The sequence below is a fragment of the Acomys russatus genome, chromosome 17 (genome assembly GCF_903995435.1).
Source record: "Acomys russatus chromosome 17, mAcoRus1.1, whole genome shotgun sequence".
NCBI classification, from domain to species: domain Eukaryota; kingdom Metazoa; phylum Chordata; class Mammalia; order Rodentia; family Muridae; genus Acomys; species Acomys russatus.
The window spans coordinates 15,314,817-15,336,523 of NC_067153.1; the positions used below are offsets into that span (position 1 = coordinate 15,314,817).

The 21,707-nt window shown below is 43.1% G+C and overlaps 1 protein-coding gene across 1 annotated transcript in view; it reads right to left on the reverse strand.

Annotated features, from left to right (window-relative positions):
• Nucleotides 1-21,707, reverse strand: part of Khdrbs3 (KH RNA binding domain containing, signal transduction associated 3) — a 147,097-nt gene that overhangs the window by 65,131 nt on the left and 60,259 nt on the right. Inside the window, exons 3-5 of the mRNA XM_051159570.1 lie at nt 13,671-13,787; nt 9,422-9,568; nt 2,566-2,705 (exon numbers count right to left, since the gene is read on the reverse strand). Coding sequence (XP_051015527.1) covers nt 2,566-2,705; nt 9,422-9,568; nt 13,671-13,787 — 404 coding nt within the window. The remainder of the gene's footprint in view (nt 1-2,565; nt 2,706-9,421; nt 9,569-13,670; nt 13,788-21,707) is intronic.

Consider the following 21,707-nt stretch of genomic DNA (forward strand, 5'->3'; position numbering starts at 1 on the left):
GTGACATCCTCCAACCAATGGAGGCTCATTCTGAGCTACTATTTGACTATGAGGATGCAACAGCTATAGGCAACACAATAAATTTTATTGTATACCTTTACAGATTTAGCAAATACCAGAGCATGTGCTTTTGTGTACTAAATTAACTTTGTGTCACTCAAAAGAACATTTACAGACATGTTTCCAATATGGTGATGCCTATTTGTGTATCCACATGTGATTATGCATCACTGATGGCTAGTCACAAGTATCTGTTAGACGTGGTTGGTGTACACCTGCATAAACCAGACAACAGACCCTCCTGTACACTCAGTGATTGCTGTGCATGCTCTGCTTTTACAGAACAGGTAGCACAATCGCTTGTTTACATCACTGTTACCATGGTTACCACATCGCTATGCTATTAAGAATTTGTGTTAGCTGCATTATAATCTAATAAAACCATTCCTCCCATGTAGATGAGAGCTACCTCTCACATCTGTCTACCTGGCAGCACAGGAATGTCCGTTCTGGGAGGCTGTTTCTTATCTGTCTGCATATGCTGCTGCCTCTGGAGGGGCGATCTGAACAAGACATTCAGTCCACAAAGGGAAGTCTGCACCTGCATGTAACATGCAGCACAAAACAAGCTATCTGCCCCACAGAGCAAGAGGCAGCCGGGAGTGGTAACGCATGGGCAGGCTAAGGTAGAAGACTTTCAAAAATGGCTACCAAACATACTCTTTTGCATGTGACAGAGTAAATGTGTTAGCTCCCATCACATGAAGATAAGGCTGGATAATGTCAGGCCAACCACTCTTCTGCTGCCTGCATCCTGGGAACCTGTACAGGTGAAGTTAATTATGGAAGAAGGCCTGGAAATGATGGCATCAGATTACCAAAGTAGGCCTTCCATACAGTCATATACCCCTATACAAAAGGGGGACAGAAAGGGATGACGAAGGACTAGACTCTCCGAAGACAGGTGGAGGGACGAGTGATGGGGCCACAGATCATAAAGCTATGACAGTCACCAGGAACAGGAGAGACAAGAAAAGGTTTTTTCCTTGCCACAACCTCATCCTATGCTAATGATACTGAATTTGGACATCTGGCTTCTGTTTCTATGGGGAAAAAACAAAACAAAAACAAAAACAAATCACTACCTAAAAAATACCAGATTTGTGGCAATTAGTCATGGTGACTCCAGGAAAGTAAAGAAAAAGTAATCATTTCAAGCAAGGTCCAAAGCAGAAGTGAACATTCCCATTTCCTGTGATCTGAGACTCACAAACACATCCACAGCGATGGTTAGCTATCTTTCCTAGAGGACCCAGTGTGCACGCTCAAGGCCTGGTCTACAACACAGTAGCCAAAGAACCAATGATTAGCACTCCCAGAAACAGCTTTCATTCCTCAAATGAAGATGGAGATATAAAATGCTATTTTAAATTCCACCACCACCACATATTCTATCTGAAAAAGAAATTTTACACAGTTAGCAGCTTAACAGAAAAGTTTAAGTTACCAGCTGGGGATGGTGGTGCAGCCTGTAGACCCAGAACTCGAAAAACAACTGGTAAACACTGTCCCCCAAACCATCTTCATCAACAAGAAATTTTAGCTCTTTCTCCACTGATTTTATATAGCCATCATAGGTTGGGTTTCTTTTTGTTTGTTTGTTTGTTTGTTTTGCTTTATTTCTTTGAAACATTTTTTCCTACTATAAACTTATCATGGATTCAGAGACAGGAATAAAAAATTGTGGCCACATGCCAGCTCAGTAGTTTTCAGCAGCCCTGGGTCATGAAGAGTGGACTCAAAGGCAAAGGCATTTTACAGCCTTTGCTGTGACACTGTTGTCAGCACTGGCAGGAAACAGCCCAATATGGAGCACTCAGTACACACACAGGGTATCCTCACAGTCAGTCAGTACACACACAGGGTATCCTCACAGTCAGTCAGTACACACACAGGGTATCCTCACAGTCAGTACACACACAGGGTATCCTCACAGTCAGTCAATACACACACAGGGTATCCTCACAGTCAGTCAATACACACACAGGGTATCCTCACAGTCAGTCAATACACACACAGGGTATCCTCACAGTCAGTCAGTACACACACACACACAGGGTATCCTCAGTCATCAGTCAGTACACACACACATAGGGTATCCTCAGTCAGTCAGTACACACACAGGGTATCCTCACAGTCAGTCAGTACACACAGGGTATCCTCAGTCATTCAGAACACACACAGGGTATCCTCTCAGAAAGTACAGACATGGGGTACCATGGCTAGTAACTAACTTAAAAACAAGCTCCATTTCAGTGCATTATAGAATCTATGCTGGGAGCAGTTAATAATATGTTGATAACTGCTAGCTAGGAAGTAGTACAGGATGCATATAAGTTTAGGTTCGACTTTCTCATGCCAACGTCAGTCTCATGACTATGACATCACAATGTCTGAATGCAAGTTTCTAAGAGACACTGAGAACAATTTCTAACTACTAGTGACAGCAACATTCAAGCTGTTGCCATGACACACTAACCTAAAACAAAAAGTAACTGCACCTACCTGGTTATTGCTGGGGTTGTTACACCTCTTGTACGCAAGGCGGATTTCCCTCGAACCACTGGGACATCTGCATTTTCTGAACCTCCATTCAGATATGTTAATTCCTGGAGCTGTGCTTGCCTGATTTCATCATTATAGTCCTGCACAGAAAAGATATTGGAAATATAAAAGCCCTTAGAATAGAAAGCAAGCATTTTTTTTTTTTTAAGAAAATGAGGTCAGAAAAGCAGTTAAAATACAAATTTATTGAAATAAAAAGTTTTTAAAAGAAAACCACAGGTTTTCCCTCAGACTGAAAGTACAGGTCAGCTAAAGTCTTTCCTGTTCTTATGCATAATTTCCACTTGCAATATCTGTAAGGACAAAAGGCTGCAGAGCTGTGCTATGGACATTGCTATTCACAGCTGCATTCATTCATAACTACTGACCATGTGCCTACTGACTAATAGAAGAGCCCGAGGGAGCTGGACATGTGCATCCGCACCAGGCAAGACAGCAATGAGCACGAATGTGCGTGTATGCTTAGTTCACAGTGTCACGCTTACCAACTCCAGGACTCCCATCCCCGGGAACAGTCCCACCCCCACAGTGGGCGGGTCCTCCCACTTCAACTAAGATAATTAAGATAAAATAACCCTCGCACAGGCATGTTCAGAGGCCTATATCATAGGTGATGCTAAATTGTTGCAAGGTTGACAATTACCACTAACCATTATCCTGCCCAAACAAGGAGCATCCAGATTTATAAATGTGACAAGTCAGCTAATCACTGAAAATGTGTACTTTTTTCTCAAGGCAGCAATGTCCACACATTACACCATGAAACTAGGACTCCATCTGCTTCCTTCCTCTTTGCAGTGGAAATTTGATAAGCAACAAAACCGCAGATTAAATAGATAGAACTGTATTGTCGCTGCTTTGTAGGAAAAAGAAAAGTTTACAGTCAGAGAAAAGCCTAACTCAGCTGTACAGCAGCCACAAAGGCATCTCTACGAGAGGGGCCATCTAAGGGAGAGGCCCAGTCATCAGAGGGGTGGCTCAAAGTTCCATAGAGGGAGACAAAAAGACTCAAAGTATAGCAAAGTCCAGAAGACACAGGCAGTAGCTAAGGCAGATGGGCTGCCCTGATCTGAAGAACAGCCTAGCCCACAGGGTGAGTTCCAGGCCAGCCTGGAATGCATATAAGAATATCACAAAAATGAATAAATAAATAAATAAATAAATAAACAATAAGCTAAAAAGATATATGGACAAATTAAAAAGATAATAAGAAGTCTTCCAGGGAAAACGGAAACCACATCATGTGAAGCCTTACGCACCTTCTAGATATATACATAATTAGAACTAAGGTTGCTGCTGAGACAACTCAACAGTCTTTAGGGAGCAAACCAGGCATTTGGGTGCATGTTCTAGAAAGGACAAAACAAACCTTCAGACTGCAAAAGAGGTAAGAGAACGTGAACGCCCCAGGGTGTCAGAGGAGGGCAGCCACACAGTCTGTGTTGCCCTACAGTCTATCACAGAAGCCAGTGACTGGAGCAGACACATGGAGAAGGTGGGCCAGCATCCATCTCAGTGAGCTAGAGTAAAGAGCCTGAAGAGCCATAGCGAAGGCACGAGCTTCTCATGGCAAGTGGGTGGCTACAAAGAGGCCGTCAATAACGGAGGCATCACAAGCCCACAGGCACTGGGGGCGGTGGGGGGTGGGGGCGGCCATAAAATGGAAAGCCACAAGCACGCTTTAGTGTGACAGGGAATTCAGGTAAAGGATTTATAATCTCACTTAAAAATCTGAAAGAAATAGCATATTTACTATTAGTAAATGTGAGTACACAAACTAACAATTCACCTTTTCTTCCTGACATTCCCAAATATCAAACAAAAAATAAGGAGGCACCACGGAATTAGAGGAACCCATGAGCACTGACAAGAAAGCTGAGATATACCATCTGAAGGGGAGGGAAGCAATAGAGAACGAGAGCCACGCCCTTAGCAGACAGCTCAGTGAGGGTGGGACGGCTGTACACAGACCACCTCCCACAATTATCCGAGGCCTGAGCCTCAGAGCAGTCCTCTGCACCGTTCCGTCATTCCAAAGTGTCAAGGACAAGACTGCTAACATCTTATCAGCCATTTTGCTAAAAAGGTGTGAAGATTAATAAATAATTTGCAAAGCACATTCTAAATAAAATGTGCTAGAAAAATGCTAATATTTGCCCTGTGGAAAATGGTTTGGAGGTGCGATGCTTAACTATAGATGGCTGAAAATAGATTCGATTAAAAGACCATAGCTGGAGCACTGTTTAGACGCTGGAAAAACTTCAGAAAAGTCAAGTTAAAATCATTTGCTCTAAGTAAGATTAGTTGTTTGTAGTGGAGCCCACTTTGTAAACCTATTTTAAAATACAGAGATATTAAATGGTTAAATGTATGGCTATGTGTTTTTAAGGCAATTTAAGAAAGTTTTAATTGGTTTCCTCTGGTAATATCATATGGGCAGATATGGTAAAACCATAGTTACAACCAGGCCATGAATGATGGCTTATGAACTCAAACTTTAACTCTCCAGGTGAAACATGTACACTTTTTTCAACAATTGAGAGTAGAAAAGGGATTAGAACTGCAGGTGTGTGTGTATGTATGTGTGTGTGTCTGTGTATGCGCACGTGTGTGTGTAGATGCAGTCATGTGTGTATGTGACTTTTCTACCCACTGATTTTATTCTGCTGTGTGATCCTGGAAAATGTGGGGAAGTTTTTAAGTGACTCATTGAAAGTGGACTGCCTCGAAGGATGAAGGTGCTGGCCATCAGGACGGATGACTAGGTGCCCATATGGTGCAAGGAGAAGACTGATTCTTGCAAGTTATCCCATGGTACATGTACACACACACACACACACACACACACACACACACACACACACACCTACAGTTCAAAAAATTTAAAAAGAAGAATCATAACTATAAAAAGTAACATTAGAATTCAATGTCTTCTCTGTCATTAACTTACTAGTCACAATTATTTGCCAAAGAAATCGCAATACTTCTGTTCAAGTTTTTCCTGGGATCACTAAAGACACTATATCTATAGAAAATAACTTTAATGCTTATTATTTAAAGACCAGCTAATTAAACTCTGGAATGAGAACATGATATAACACAGAAATAAAAATAGTATCATAAAACTTTACACATCCTCACAGGAAAAAATGTACAAAATCACATAAATTTTAAGAAACATAAAATAATAAGTAGAGATCTTATTTTTTAATAACTGAGGAAAGTGTCCTTATGAAGAACAACGAAAGTAAAATGGTTCAAAGACACCATGTAAAGAGTCTTAGGATGGATTCAAGTCACACGATAAAATGAAAATACAATAAAATCACTCATGAAAAATACCTAAATTGAGGATAATAAAAATAGAGTCTGCAACATTCTTGCCTGAGATGCCATCACTCCTTCTCCTCAGTCCAAATATGAAAAACCCTTAGCTCTGCTGAGGAGACGCCTCACTTATTCTGGATTAAAGAATAAAGTACCCCATGCCAGCAACAACATCAACAGCAGCAAAAATTTCAACAAGCCTGATACTGCCCCCTCCAGTGAGGCAAGCAACACCTCAGCTCAGGAGAGGCAAATACAGCAGAGCCCAGAAATGAACCAGGTAAGACGTTGATAGGCTCTCATGCTTACTTGTCCGACAGTGAGTCTGTGCAGAGGAGACACCAAGGTAGACCAGCAGGAGCAAAATGCCAAGGCAGACATGAAAAGGGGCCACTCTGCATTACACAATGCACACCAACAGGGGAATCACAATAAAACAGGCCCTGAGCACACAGCCTCTGCCATCCAATGGTCACAACTAAGCCAATTGGACACAGCATGTTGTTTTCTAGAAGGACAGAAAAAGCTAAAAGCAAGCTAGGAAGACATAAACACACATGATGGCAGCTAGAAAACATGAAGGGCACAGAGTCTGTGGATTTAGTTTAACATAATTACAAGAGAGAGGGAAGATAAAATACCAGCAACAGCAGCTTTTTTGTAAGCGAAGTGCTCAAAATTCATATTTGCTTTGGGACATTATTTAAATTCTAGCATTTTTCAGCATCAACAAATAAAAGGACATACAAAAATGTGAGCCATTCTTGTAGGGGAAAAGCAGGCAAAGGTAACTATGTTGAAGAGGACCCAATGTAAAATCACTGCTGTATAGTGCCCCCAGGGAAGCCACCAGCGGAACTGAGATGACGGAACTAGGGAGCCCAAAACAAAAGACATTTAAACAAGCCCATCTGACAAACAGAGGAGGACAGGAGTAGGCATGCCAAGATGCAATTAAGGGCAGGTCATTCTGGGTGGAGGGCAGGAAGAGAAAGAAAACTCAAAGAAATAACGACTGAAAACACCCTCCATGTAAAAAAAAGTGTACATCATCTTGCTGTCATGTGATGGACAAAATGCTCAAAACCAAATTCTAGACACAGCCAAAGAACCAAGTGTCATGGCCAGAAGCAAAGGGACTGACTTCTGGGCTCATTGCAAGATAGGGGCCACGAAGTCATGCAGAGACACAGCCAAAGGATGGTAGGTACCAATTGTCAACCAAGATTTATAAAGTGCACTCTTCACGTAGGCCAAGTAAGCCCACTCCCAGAAAATCAAGACAGAAGCTGATCTACACTACAAGAAAGACTAAAGTTAGTTCCTCAAGCTAAAAAAAAAAAAATTACTGAGGGGCATCTCCATTCACACAGAGAGTAATACCAGGAAGGACAAGTGTGAAAACACATCCTATAAGCCAGTCTCTCAGGGTTACTAATGTGCAAACTAACAGTGAACCATATCTTGCAACAAGTGAAGAGGGCAGCATATAAAAAGGAGTAAATGCTAACTCAGCTTTACATAACAAATCAACTAATGTGAAGTGCTATTATTAGTAGAATAAAGGAGGAAAACTCCAGGATCATCCCAAGTAGGAAGCCATGTGAGGGAGCACGAAAAAGGACGCCAAGGAAAACGTCACAGGCACCTCAAATGCCAGGAGTGGTCTCTGGTAACAACATGATAGGAATGTCAGTGAATCCTAATAATTCCATTAACTAGAACATTATTTAATCTTCCTGATGCCTCTATTTTAAAAAAAAAAATATGCTCTAGAAACTGCAAAAATGTCCAGTAAGGTCAAAGAGCAAAATCAATATGAAGAAAATCAATTGTACCTCTAAATAAATGTTCCATTCGCAACCATATCAGAAAACATAAAAAACTGAGAAATGAGGCTGGAGAGATGGTTCAGCAGTTTATGAGTTTTTGTTGTTCTTGCAGGGCTGGATTCCCAACACCCTCCCAGAAGCTTACAATCTGCAGGATCCAGAGGATTCAACACCCTCTTCTGGCAACAGAGAAAGTCAGCTTTCGGTTCTACCCTCATACCATACACAAAAAATCAATACAAAGGAACTTAAATGAAAAGAACCTTATGATTTTTCTTTAACAGTATCTCACTATGAAGCCCTGGACGGCCTGGAACTTGGTATGTAGGCCAGACTGGCCGTGAACTAACAGAGATCTTCCTGCCACCCACGTACAGAGTCGAAAGGCATGTATCATCATCCCACCTGGCAAAAGTCGCTAAATGAAAGAATACTATTAAGCATTTAAAAAAGAGATACTAGTAACTTTGGTTTAGAGAGATGAATTTTTAGCCAGTCCAGATTCTAGACTAGAAAAATAAGACTCTACCTCCTAACGGAGGTCTGTAAAGGCCATGGTGGAAAGTACCACTATGGCTATCTGCGGAAGAAGGAACATGCCCGCTGTGCCACAGGTCCAGTGTAAGTCATCGATGTGAACATAAGATTCCCATAGGCCTCTCTAGCAAACTGCACATTCGAGCGGGAAGAGACTGTCATCACTGGTTTACAAGCACCTACCACACAGTGAGCACTGTCCTGAGACAAGGCTGGGGAAGTAGCTCAGTGGAGTGACCTGATGAGTAAAAACCAGACTTCATGTTGGTTTCTTGACAGCAGATAGAATCATAGTTCAATTCTATATATGTCACTCTCCCAGCAGAGGTCAGGACTTCTGAGGACAGTCTCAGTGTGGACAGTTGCCTGGGAGATGTGCCAGCCTTTCTATAGTAAGTGTCTACAGCGTCAAAGTATTTACTTTATCATGAGAATGCAAGAAATCGGTGCTTCTCACCACTAGCACACAAACACTTACATTACCTTTCAAAACAACAGTAGGGACATGCTCCTTTTAAATTGTGACTTTCATGGCAATACCTGGCTTCTGAAAGGTGACACCCAGGAGAGCACACCCCTCAAAGCCTTTGCACCCTGAGCATCACAGATGTGTCTGCATGCTACTCATCCATCCAACCAAGATTTCTACTTTCCCATAAATGACACATTCCTCAAGCGGACAAAGGTGGCTTTTAGTTAGGTTTTTATGACCCACAGCAAGCACAGAGCAGGCACAGGGAGGACACTAATGACTAAAGGACAGCATGAAGTTGGTATGGCATCTTCAGAATCACATAAAAACTTTTCTTGGACTTCCCGAAGCTGAGTTACTGATTCTGCCCTTCCAAGGTTTTAGTCTTAGAAACTTGGTGATAATATGTAATGTGTCTAAGATTCCATTGCTTTAAAAGGAAATGAGTTGAGAAACCATGTCAAGCAATTCTCAAACAGGATACTGTGAAGTCCACGACACATAACAAAGAGGCAGCGCTGAACACAGAGCTGCACAAGAAAGAGGAGCCAGATCAGCAAGGATGCCGGCAAAGACTCAACCTTAAAATGCAAGTCAATGATTGGTTAAAAAAAAAAAAAGTACTAACAGGGATGAGGAACTTCTTGATCTCTTCCAAGGCATGCCCCATGCGGGCATAAGCTTCTGCTGGGGGAGCGAACACTTCAATGAGCACGTGCAGGTCGTCATTGAGGTGAAAGTACTTTGCTTCTCCACTTTTCCTCAGCTCTTCCTCCTGAAGAAGATAATTGCATTTAAAATGTGTCATTGTGAGACAGGAAAAAGCAAGCAAAAATTAATCAAAACTTATCTCACAGAGGCCTGTCATGGAAGATTCTATGACAAATAGCACCCCAGGATGCTTTACAACTACAAATTTGATCCTGCTGTTCCCAGGTTCTCAGCAACCCTGGATGGGCATCCTATTCTGCTGGGATACAGTCACTCATGCCCTAAGGCTGCCCTGGCTACCTGCTGATTCCTGTCAACTCCTGCCTGCCCCATTACCTGCCCCAGCTAAGCACAAACCTCTGTTCTACATGGCTTAGTGCCCAGCTCCCTTTGGCACTATTGATGCCTGCTGTTTTAGGCATGTTGACACCAAGCATTCACCACAATCCTAAGCATCCAAAAATGTTTCAAGCTCACTTCATTCTTTTTGGTGTTCTCTCCTTAGCAGGTGACTGCCAGAGAGCAGACCCTGTATGTCCATCTTGTCTGATGATGTGTAAAGGGCTGGTTTATGCTTTTCATTTCTATCTCAGTGCTCAGTTGACTCGTGAAGGATGTCTTGTGACTGACTAGTCACTGTGCAATCCAGAGTGAGGGCCAACACGCTGTTCCATGGCTTCATGACATAGTGGAATGTGCTGATTGGGGAGGGTACAAACTCAGATTTTGTACTCAAATCCCACCTTGACCGCTTGGCTGTTGGCCAGTGCCTTATGTTATCAGACAGGATTTTAACATGGGACAGAACTGGCGTAGTCTTATCTCCTTATCCTGCTGAAGTCAGACTCCTCAGAATACTGCCTGGCAGTTTATCTACAGCAGGACACACCTGAAATATAGGTTGATGTGGGCAAGATGCACAGCACGATGCCTTACATCAACTGAGGCCCATCAGAGCAGAGCATCACTGTAGTTACAGGAAAGGCAGCCACTGGCAGGCATCAACATGTGTCATCAATGAATGTAGCAAATAAATAAACATGAGTTTGTATTGAATGTGCTATAGTAGCAAACACTGTTAGAATGGAACAGTTCTGTTTTTTGGGTTTTTTGTTTTTGTTTTTGTTTTTGTTTTTTTTTTTAATGTGAGTTTTCACACTAAGGATTGTCTCTTTTGAAACAGATATGATTAGCTGAGAACTGATGCAAGCTAAAGTTAAACTAGTAAAAGGAGCAACTGCAACCAATATTCAAACACCCAACAGGGAACAGCAAGCTAGCTATGGGCCAGCAAATGGGATGCTGATAGTACACACCTAAAGGGAAACCTGTTACTTAAACTATCACCTGTGGCTGCTTTGGGTGATGCTTTGGAAGGTTTAACTGACAGATCTCATGGTGGAGGCAGCTAGCATGACAAGGAGGAGGAGGGAGAGGAGGCTGCTGGGGTGGAGTGAAGAGGGAGCTTTGAAATGAATATAGCAGTGTGCTTGCTATGACTGGGACCTTGAGTGTCCCTCACAAGTCCATGTTCCCAGAAAGGTGACTGGGTGACTCTGGTCATTGGAGGTGTGCCCTGGAAGAACAGTAAGGACCATTCCTATCCTGTCTCTTGCTTCCTGGCCATGAGGGAGTGCTTTTCCTGTTCTCCACTCTAGGCATGATGTGTTGTCTCACTGTAGATCCTCAAATGATGGTGTCAAGCCATCCTTAGGTGGTACCCCAAAATAAGCCATTACTCTTTCATAATCTGATTATTTCAAGTGTTTGCTACGTGATGGCAAGCTAACACAGAAGAGCCAGAAGAAACCTCAGAGGTTTTACTGGGTGTAGAAAAGGAGGGTACAAGATCCAACACAGAAATCCACACTTCAGTCTTTTCTATGGGATTGGGGTTGATGTCTGGGCAACAGTGAAAAGCTGAGAATTGTCTTAGCAACATTTACGAAATGCAAATAACTCTAAATACCCAAATGCCAAAGCAAAACTGAGTTGTTTGCACTCAAGATGTCTGTCTAATGAGCATCTACATTGCCTGAACACTGAGTGAGGCAGCTCCTTGAAAAGAGACAGTAGTTGTCATGGTTACTTTCCCCCTTGTTACCTGCTGGTCCATGCTCGAAGCCCTGCTTGCTCCCTGAAGCTAGAGGAATCGGCTATAAACACACAATAACAGTTATAACCCTAGTCCTCCCAGCCTCGATCTGGAACATGTTCCTAGAGAGATGTATGAGAAATGAGTGGCCAACTTCACTCTGGTCTAATGCTGCACTCAGACAGAGTCCATGAGATCAAGGGACATGAACTTCTGGTTCTATTCCATTGACAGGGGTTGAGTGGAGTGGAATTTGTACAATATATCCTCTTCCTCTAGTTACTCTGTAGTTTGACAGAATGATGAGCAAATGCAGAATCACCATACACATTTGGAGATGGACCTGCACGCTTAGAGAGAAATGGGAGGATTACTGAATGGGTGGTAAGTTTTCTGGGATAGAGGCCTGAGCTTGTAAATAAGGTCCCCTTAGAGCAAATGCAGAGGAGACACTTGGTGACAGGCATTCATGAGGAACTACTGAGGCAGATGAGGAACTTCTTCAGGCAGCTCAGTGCTGCTCAGGCTATATGCAGTCACCAGAGTGACAGGGATGGGGTGACGCATTCTTTCACTTCACAGACTCTCCCTTCCTGAGGATGTCTGTCCTTGTTGGATGCCAAAGATGCCAAGAGCAGAGGACAACCACAGCCTCGTCCGTCAGCCAGAATAATTTAGAAGGATCACTACAGTTTGAGAGCAAGCTGGTGATATTCAGGGTTCCATGCACTGCATGGACAGCCAGGCACATACCATGACTGAGACTGTATATGCATACATAATGGGGTGAGACTTGACAGCCTCACTTCTTTCCTTCTCTTTACTGTCAGAGCCGACATGGCCTCTGCCAAGAACCTCCCTTGAATAACAAGCATTCCTGACACTGGCCCGACTGCCAAGCAGCCTTATTAGACAATGAGTGAGTATACTAGCAAGTATTGAGTAGTCTCCTATGAGATACACATCAGTTCTACACAACTGACTAATACACAGTTTCATCCTCACCTGATGCCAACAGAGAAGTGTGGGAGAATCCGGGTAAGAACCCAGAACAGCCACACCTGGAGAGGTGTGAGGCTAACTTGTCTGCTAGGTTACATCCACACCGATACTGAACATACCCTCAATTTCTACCCTTAAGTTATTGGGGTCCTGGAACCTTTTCTTAAAACTTTCTGTGAGTCTGGTACACTTCCATTAGTGCTGCTCTGAGAGACACATGGCTTCATTAAAAGTTAAGCCAGAAAATATCGCTGATTCCTCTGGTTAATCCAGATACTGACCCAAGTTCCTGACATGTGCAACAAGGAATCAATTCAATAATTCAGTAATTTTCAACTTCTCAAAACAACAGGGCATATAGCACAAACATCTCTATGTAGAATAAATATATTTTGATTTGTGAAGCAATTATGAAAACATTTAAAATCATCTTTTGAGTGTGATAAAATGAGTGTACCAAATAAAGGGCGGAAAAAGAAGTCGATGTGCACATACTGAAAGTCAAGTTCAAGCATGCATCACTCATGGCTGGAAGGCACTGGGGAAATGCAAATTCTCCTGTGAATGCTGGGAAGCATCGAGTAAGATAACATGCCACAGCACTGGGCAGCAGAATCTCAGACCACAGCACTACACGGCCCACTGCTGACCACATATCTTATGTACTATGTGGAAGTGGATGGAAGTTGTATACAGTAAAAAAAGTATAGGAACTAAGTTAAAACACAATGGTGGGGAGACTACAGGGAACATTTCTTTCTTGTCACTATAAAAGGTGGCAGGCTGAATTCAGACTAAACAAGGTAAACAGTACTGTTTGATTTTTTTGCACATGAGTCTTAAATAGTTAAAAGTGATAAGATACTATATGTGTTGGAACTTGCCAGAGAACTTCAATCATCAACAGATCATCAAAATGTATCACTTTATAAAACATTTTCCTCTAATTTCATCTGAGCTTCTCCTTAACTCTTAGACACTAGGCACTGACTCAACAGGCAATAAACAGACATAACAGACATAACAGTACAGGGCCAATAAGGCCACCACTGTCCATGGCCAATATTACCTTTGCCTTGTCTCTCATGGAACCTTTTCCAAGGATGGACATTTTTGTCAACGTTTCTTCTTGTAAGCGCTTCAGAGAGTTGCCACGTGGACCCAAAAGCTTCCCCACAAAGTTGAACTAGGAAAAACAAATCGGCCAGATTTGTAACATTCAAGTCTTAAAGTAATTTAACACCAGCCTTGAATACTGAGAAACACTGCCCAACAGCTCCCATCAATAACAAGTACTTATATTCCCGCCACAAAGATCACACTGTGATATTTCCCAGACCACGAAAGTGGTGCCAAAGATGTAAAACTTTGAGAGGTATCCTTTGCATTTGCCATGTAAGTGACAGTGGTAATTGAGAATTTCCTATCATCTACATGCAGGAACAGGCTAGTGTAAAGGTGAGAAAGATTGCTACATGTCTGTCTCCTGGGGTGGAACACATGGGTTGTCCTGCTCTGTCAGCACTTAGGTTTAGTTGCCCAGTGAATGGACTGACTCCAGTGAATTCTCAGTCAGTGATTGAAAAAGATTCACAAGGAAATAATTCTCTTTGCAAATAACTAGGTGTAAGAATGCAGGAAATTCATGTGATAAGATAGCTGTGCTTTCTAACTTAATAAGCAAGGAGGAGTGAGTTACTGGACACACAGCCTGAGGTTAGACTGCCGTGGTTTGCCCTGGGGAAGCACCCTGTCCTCCATCTTCCTGGTTCACTCTCCTGTATAACACACATGAGGACAGCAGCCACCTGGGGTCATTTTGAGGACTGGGTGGCTGAGTGAGAAGAAGTCATTCTAACAATACTTAGCATATTAATATATAACATACATGCAAGAAACACTTTGAAGAAAAGAATTACAATGAGAAATGCTGAATAAGTCACTAAAGCTCTCCTGTAATTGAGATACATTACAAATATTTCAGTTTGCAAACCAGACACTTGACCAGCTTAGCACTTACTTCTCTTTGGAAAGATTTCTGAGTCCACACTGGCACAGCCTCTTGCTGTCTTGGTGCTCTATGCCATGGCTGTTGCTGTTTTAAGGGAGCTACAGTCTTTAGCAGTTGAATTAACTATGACATTAACTGACTTTCTTGAAATCAGTTAACACTTCAAAAATTAAAATGGCTTTTTTCATACTCATTTAAAATTTTATGCATCTTTAATCCAAATGCAAACTGTTTTCACTTTCACGTGGAATTAGTCCCGTAGGGGCATCAGCATCTTGCCCCACTCATGTCTGCCTATCCTTGCTCTGTACTCTCTCTGCTCCACCTTCCTAAAAGTTTCTACTGTTTGGACAGTAGATCCTAGATTTCCAGGTGTCTTTCATTTTTCCTGACTTGACTCTTTGGAGGGTGCAACTACACTCTTTAAACAATGTGGATTCTTTTATTTCCTCTATGAAATGTTTAAGTAATAACAAGGTTTTTTTCTTTTGAAAATTTATTTTTTAAATTCTCACTCATCCACCCTTCTCAAACTCAGGGACTCTATCTATCTGTGTCTGCCTGCCTGCCTGCCTGTCCGTCCGTCAGTCCATTCATCCATCCATCCATCCATCCATCCATCCATCCATCCACCCACCCACCCACCCACAAAGACACTATCTGCTAAGTTCATTTGACATTGCTCGTATGTACATAGGTTCATCGTTAGCCACTTGGGATTGAATAACCAAGCACCAGGGGTTCACCACAGGAAAACATAAACCCTTTCTCTCCCTGATGCCGATAGTTCTTCATCTAGGGTTGGAGCCTTATGAGCTTACCCCCATCAAGGATGGCACACTAACTGGTGCTCTCACTATCCGGGTCTTGCAGCCATTTTGCTAATATTTCACATGTGCAGCTTCCCTGACAAGTCTATACAACACTATCTCACAGACAGTGCCCTCTTACAATCTTACAGCCCCTCTCTCTTCATGTTCCCTAAGCATATGCATAGACACTGCACTGTGGATGTGTCAGTTGATTCTGGCCTCTCCAGTCATTTATTCTCTTCATTTTGACCAGCTGTGGATCTCTATAGTAACACCCATGTACTGTGCAAGAAAGATTCCATGGTGAGGGGTGAGAACCACTTAGGTGTGGGTATATGGACAAATATTTAAAATGCAGTTAGAAATTATACTGGTTTGTTTAGGAAAGTGGAAGTAGATTTGCCTCTAGGATCCATGACCTCACTGACCATGGGTAACAGTTGACAGTAACAAGCACAGATTACTTCCTACTCTCGGACCGTAAGTCTAACTAGATAGCTATTGATTGCCCTGAAGATATGTCACTATTGAATCACTGGAGGTGCCTTCTGAGCGTGTCATTGCCTCCGTTCTCAGGCGTCACAGCTGGGTAGGTTTGTTGCTTGTGTTTCTCCCTTGGCAGCTAGTGTAGCCCCTCTGATACCAGGAGAGCCAGTCCCAGGTCAGTTCTAACTCAATTCCTCCAAGTTTCTGTCCAAAGTTGTAATGTCTTAAGTAATATGGTCTAATCTACAAGGAAGGAGAGGTAACCAAGGGCAATGTCAACAGCCTCCATTTCTTTTGGAGTCTCTTGGAACTCCTTGACCAACAACTAGAAGGGAAGTTTCCCTTGCTTGGTACCAGGATCTTTGTTAGACAGTCATGACTCCTGGGGGTACACTCTCACCTTGTATGGTGTAACTCCATTTAAAACAACAGGTATTAATTTGGAAATCTATCTGGTGCTATCTCAGAAAATTGGGAATAGGGCTTCCTCAAGACCCAGCTATTCCACTCCCTGGAATATACCCAGAAGATGCTCTAGCACACAACAAGAAAATTTGCTCAACCATGTTCATAGCACCCTTATTCATAATAGCCAGAACATGGAAACAGCCTAAGTGTCCCTCACTAGAAGAATGGATAAAGAAACTGTGGTAAATTTACACTATGGAATACTACTCAGCTATTAAAAACAAGGAATTCCCAAAATTTGTGGACAAATGGGTTGAATTAGAAATAGTCATAATGAGTGAATTCACCCAGAAGCAGAAAGAATCAAATGGTATATACTCACTTATATCTGCATACTAGCCCAAGGGGCATGTCCCATGAAAGTCTTCACTAACCAGGAAACTGGGACAGAGGGGAGGACATTCTATTGGGACTCCAGATGAGAGAAGCATGGGAGAATTGGGAAATGGAAGGATACAGGGGATCCTAGAAACCTACAAGAAGAAAATTATGATGGGCAATTCTGGGCCCAGGGGCCCTGCTCAAACTATGGTACCAGCCACGGACAATACATGCAGTAAACTTTGAACCCCTACCCAGATCTAGCCAATGGAAAGGACATTCTCCACAGTTGAGTGGAGAGTGAGGTCTGACTTTCACACAAACTCTGGTGCCCCATATTTGACCACGTCCCCTGGATGGGGAGGTCTGGTGGCACTCAGAGGAAGGATAGCAGGCTACCAAGAAGAGACTTGATACCCTATGAGCATATACAGGGGGAGGAGGTCTCCCTCAGTCACAGTCATAGGGGAGGGGAGTAAGGGGAAAATGGGAAGGAGGGAGGAATGGGAGGATACAAGAGATGGGATAACAATTGAGATGTAATACAAATAAATTAATAAAATATATTAAAAAACAACAAGTATATGTACATTCATGCATGTACATATGTATGAGTGTTTCCCTATGGATTTCTCCTGCCCCAGGCACTGGTCAGCCACCCTTAGTTTTATTGAACTCTCCATCCTACCTCTCCCTCTGTATTACCCTTCCTTCTCTGACCCACAATTAAGTCCTCTTTTCCCCATTTATAACACACATTCATAACAATTTTCCATCCTTACAGCCCCCATCAAGTTCCCTTTCTATTCTCCTGGCTTCTTCTATTACTCCAGGTTACATCTCAAAGAACTGGAGCAAGAAGATCCACAAATAAGAGAGAACATACAGCATTTGTCTTTCTGAGTCTGGGTCACCGTACTCAGCACAGCCCGTTCTAAGTTCTGTCCATTCGCCTGCAAATTTCATGGTTACATTTCCTTTGACAGCTGAATAGACTGCATTGTCTATGTTCCACATCTTCATCACCCAGTCATCCTTGCTGCCATGGTCCCTTTCTCGGTTTCTGCAATGATGTTTACCAGTACTGTCTCTCCTTACTGAATTCAGAGTTTAATCTTTAGTACGCCAACGATGTCTGCAAGATAGCCAGTAAGAAGAAATGCATTTCAGCACTCATTTCTCCAGTATGTCAACATGTACCTAATACTTTCATTTCTTCATCTGCAGTAACAAATGAAACTGCTACCATTTCTAGAAGCAATGATTTTTCTCCAGATGACAATTGCCAATTATACACACACACACACACACACACACACACACACACGAAATAGGCAACATTCCACAACCACTAGGATGGCAAATGGACATTAGTGTTTCCCTGCAGAGTACACAGAAGCTGCGATAGCCATGATCTTCATTGGTGAAAGCCAACTGCCCTTCTACACATGTGATATGAAAATCTTCCCTGAGAACAATTATATCCAAACCTCAAGTACAAATAGGGCTAGTTGACTAGCCCGATACATGGATGTCATCGACTCTCACTCAACACTTTACTTTGCTATAATAGTTTCAAAGGTATTCTTCTTCAGAGCCTCAAGTCTAGCAAGGGTCATCACCTCCATGCACCTCAGTGGCCCAAGCCCATGGCTGACTTTCCCCAAGGGAACTGGCCAGGCCTTCTGTGTGCACTGTTCTATCTACAGTGCCTGTTCAGAGCGTATACTAACTGTTTAAGGAACTAATTAATTAAATTCTAGCAAGAGTACACTGGAGCATGCTTAAGTCTGCCCACTTTTCTTTAGCCCTGCATTAACTGACCATCCGCCAGCTATCTCCTCTCATGCATAACCACAAGAGGTCTTTGTCTCAATCTCCTCCTCCTTCCTTCCTCCCATCAAGAGAGAGTTCTTATTGAAAGAGAAGGTTAGCAACAGATATCTCTGATTAGAACACAGTGGTATCACTATTCTAAGAACCTATATCCTAATATTTGGCATTGGCTGTGAAAGGCCTTCCTCATAGAATTAGCAGAGCTGTAGCCACCAGGCCCCAGCACAGCCCACGCATCTTGGCTATAGAGAGCTGGAGAGAAAGTTATTTCTCCCCTGAAAATGAACACTCTGTCCCAGGAAAACTTTAATCCTATAGCATCCCTGGCACACACAGAGAGTCAAGACACTCAGACATCTGAGACAGCATGTTCTTGAAGGATCATCCTGTCCCCAGAGCCCATAGAGGAGAAAGGAGAATACTTCATCCATGATTCCCTGGGGAGCTGGGGACAAGTATGAAGCCGGGATACAGCCAGAACCATCTAACCCATCATTCACCTCCAGGAAGAAGGGGTTGCTGAGTGAGAACAAAAGTAGCAGCGCAGAGCCTGCTGCCAGCACTGAGGTCTGCTCAATGACAAGGGAGACATGCATTCAGATGATGATGCGTACAAGACAGAGGCAGTTAGCAACCACTGATGGCCTCCGGGACAGTTAGGCATGAGCTGTGTTGTTCGTGAGTCTCATGTCTCAGTGAGAAGGCACAGGCACAGGCAATCCCTCAGACACTAAGGAGCCTCTCAGACAGGAATCTCTAGGGGAATGGAGAAGAAATGGGGGGGGGGGGAGGAAACAGAGTCACTGACTCTGAGATAGAGGAGAGAAATACTGAGAAGAGCAGAGGACAGACACACCGAGGCAGGCCTCGGCCCATTGCCAGGAGTCCAGAAATCATTTCCTCAGGGTATCTTGGTCACTGCCTAAAATTTTCCACATTGGTATGAACTTCATGGTTTAAGAATGACAAATACATGAAAAGAATGAATGTTATGTAAATCCAATGCATGTATAGCCTAGGCACCCCCCTTGGAACTCCTTCACTGTCCATGGCCCCACCTACTTTTCTAGAACCTTCCCTTGACATTCAGAACCACTTACTCCTGCATTTCCTATGCAAACCAAATGATTTGAAGACATTTCTGTGGACTTTTGGTACCTGAGAACATATTTTATTCAGCTCTTGAATCTCCAAGCCCATGCACTTCCTAACACTCCATGCACTGCCAGAACGAAACAGACCCTAAAGTAAACAAAGTGTGGAAGAGGGACTGGAGATGACGACAATAAAGTAATGATCTTAGGACCAGGCACCTGAGCGCCTACCTATCTTTTGTTCTTTATGTTGGGAAAGCTACATCTATATCCATAGAGCCATAAAACATAAAAACACTCTTTGGACAAGAAATAAAAAGAGAACTTCAGAACCAGAAGGTCCTGTCATTGGGGTTGATGCTCACAGGAACAGCACTTGTCTAACACATAATAGGTGTTGGGTCTGATCAGTGACAGCACAAAACAGACAAAAAGTTAAAAACCATAAATGTGCTTCCAGCGTTTGGAGTCCTGTTTGCTCTAAGCTGCTCCATGGTGAATCAAACATTGGCTTCCACGCTGTGCCTTGCCTTGAGTAGCTCCATTGTGAGCCTCATGCTGTGAGAATAACTCGACATCATGCTTGTGATGGTGAACAGCCATCTTCTGTCCGAAGCCCACCACAGTGCAGACTGATAGCTATGGTGTTCACACAAGGAAAGCATTGCTACCTATAGCATACCAAATATAGTCAGAAGTCAGGGACCGTATTAGAAAACTCAAACCTGAACACAACAGACAAAGGATGGATAAAAGAGCATGCAAAGGGAGAGCCTAAACAGCTGCCTTTTGCCATTTATGCTGAGAAAGCCATGTCTAGACATACTTAGAAGGAATGAACAAAGTTACAAAAGTTTTCTTTTGAACATACACACACACACAGACACACACAAATGTAATTTAAAAACTTAAATAAGAAGACTTAAGGGCACAGTGTATGATAGGCCTGTGCCCTTACCAGACCATGCAAACACAGGTGCAACTTCTCTTGCCCATTCTGTACGCATCCTCCCCAACAATGCTCATCTGGTCCCCTACCGACACTTATTCTAGCATCTCTATCAGCTATTCTGGCACCTGCAGTTTCTGGGGCATTTCCTTACAGCAGTCACCGTACCAGCATTTGCAAGATCTGATGCCCTTTGGTCCATTCAGTTTGGAATCTGTGGTTGTGAATCAGGAGACATGGCTACAGGGACCAGACCTCAGGTCTCAGGAAGAACAGAAAACACTCTTATCCACTGAGCCATCTCTATAGCCCCGATCCATTTTAAATGGAACTAAGTCATTTGATTCAACACACTTACATACAATATGATGCTTATGTTGTACAGATAGTGAAACCTTTCCCAAGACATTAAAGAAGTTTATGAGAAACACTGTAAGCTTAGATGGGGATCAGTTCTCGCCTAGCCTTAATGACTTCACTAAATAAATTGGGGGAAAGAGCTCCATTTACTTGCTCACAATTCAGAGTTACATAAGGAAGAAAAGGGGCATTGGGGGACACTTGCTATTGCTATAACAAAATGTATGAGGCGGGGTGGTTTTCAAAGGAGCGAGGTTCAAGAGGCTGGCTGTTTGAGATCAGGCAGCTGCATCTGAAAGGGTCCCTTTCTGCAAACTGACACTGCAAGAACACCAAAGGACAACACACAAGAGTATGGTGAACAATCAGCCCAAGCAGACAGCCCAGCTGTGCAAACAACCAACTCCTCAGGTAAATAATCCATCCCAGAGAGCCAGAACTCACTGTCTGTTGAAGACCTTACCCTTTTTTTTTAAGGCTCCACTTCCCCACACCCCAGAAAAACAATCGATTTTCCACATGGGTCTCAGAAGACACAAACTCCACTGAAAGTGGGAGGCAAGAGACAGGCTGGCAGAGCTTGATGCAACAGTCGGGTTCATGGGGGTAAGCAGAGGCCCTTCTGGGCTGCCTTATCCCGTTCTCTCATAAGGCAGTGCTGGCTGGCTACTGGGAACCACCGTGCTCCCTGGTTTCACTGACTGTCCTCTGGCTGTGTGTCCTGAACTTCACTTCCAATAGTGCGCTCTCTGCAACACTGGTTTAGGAA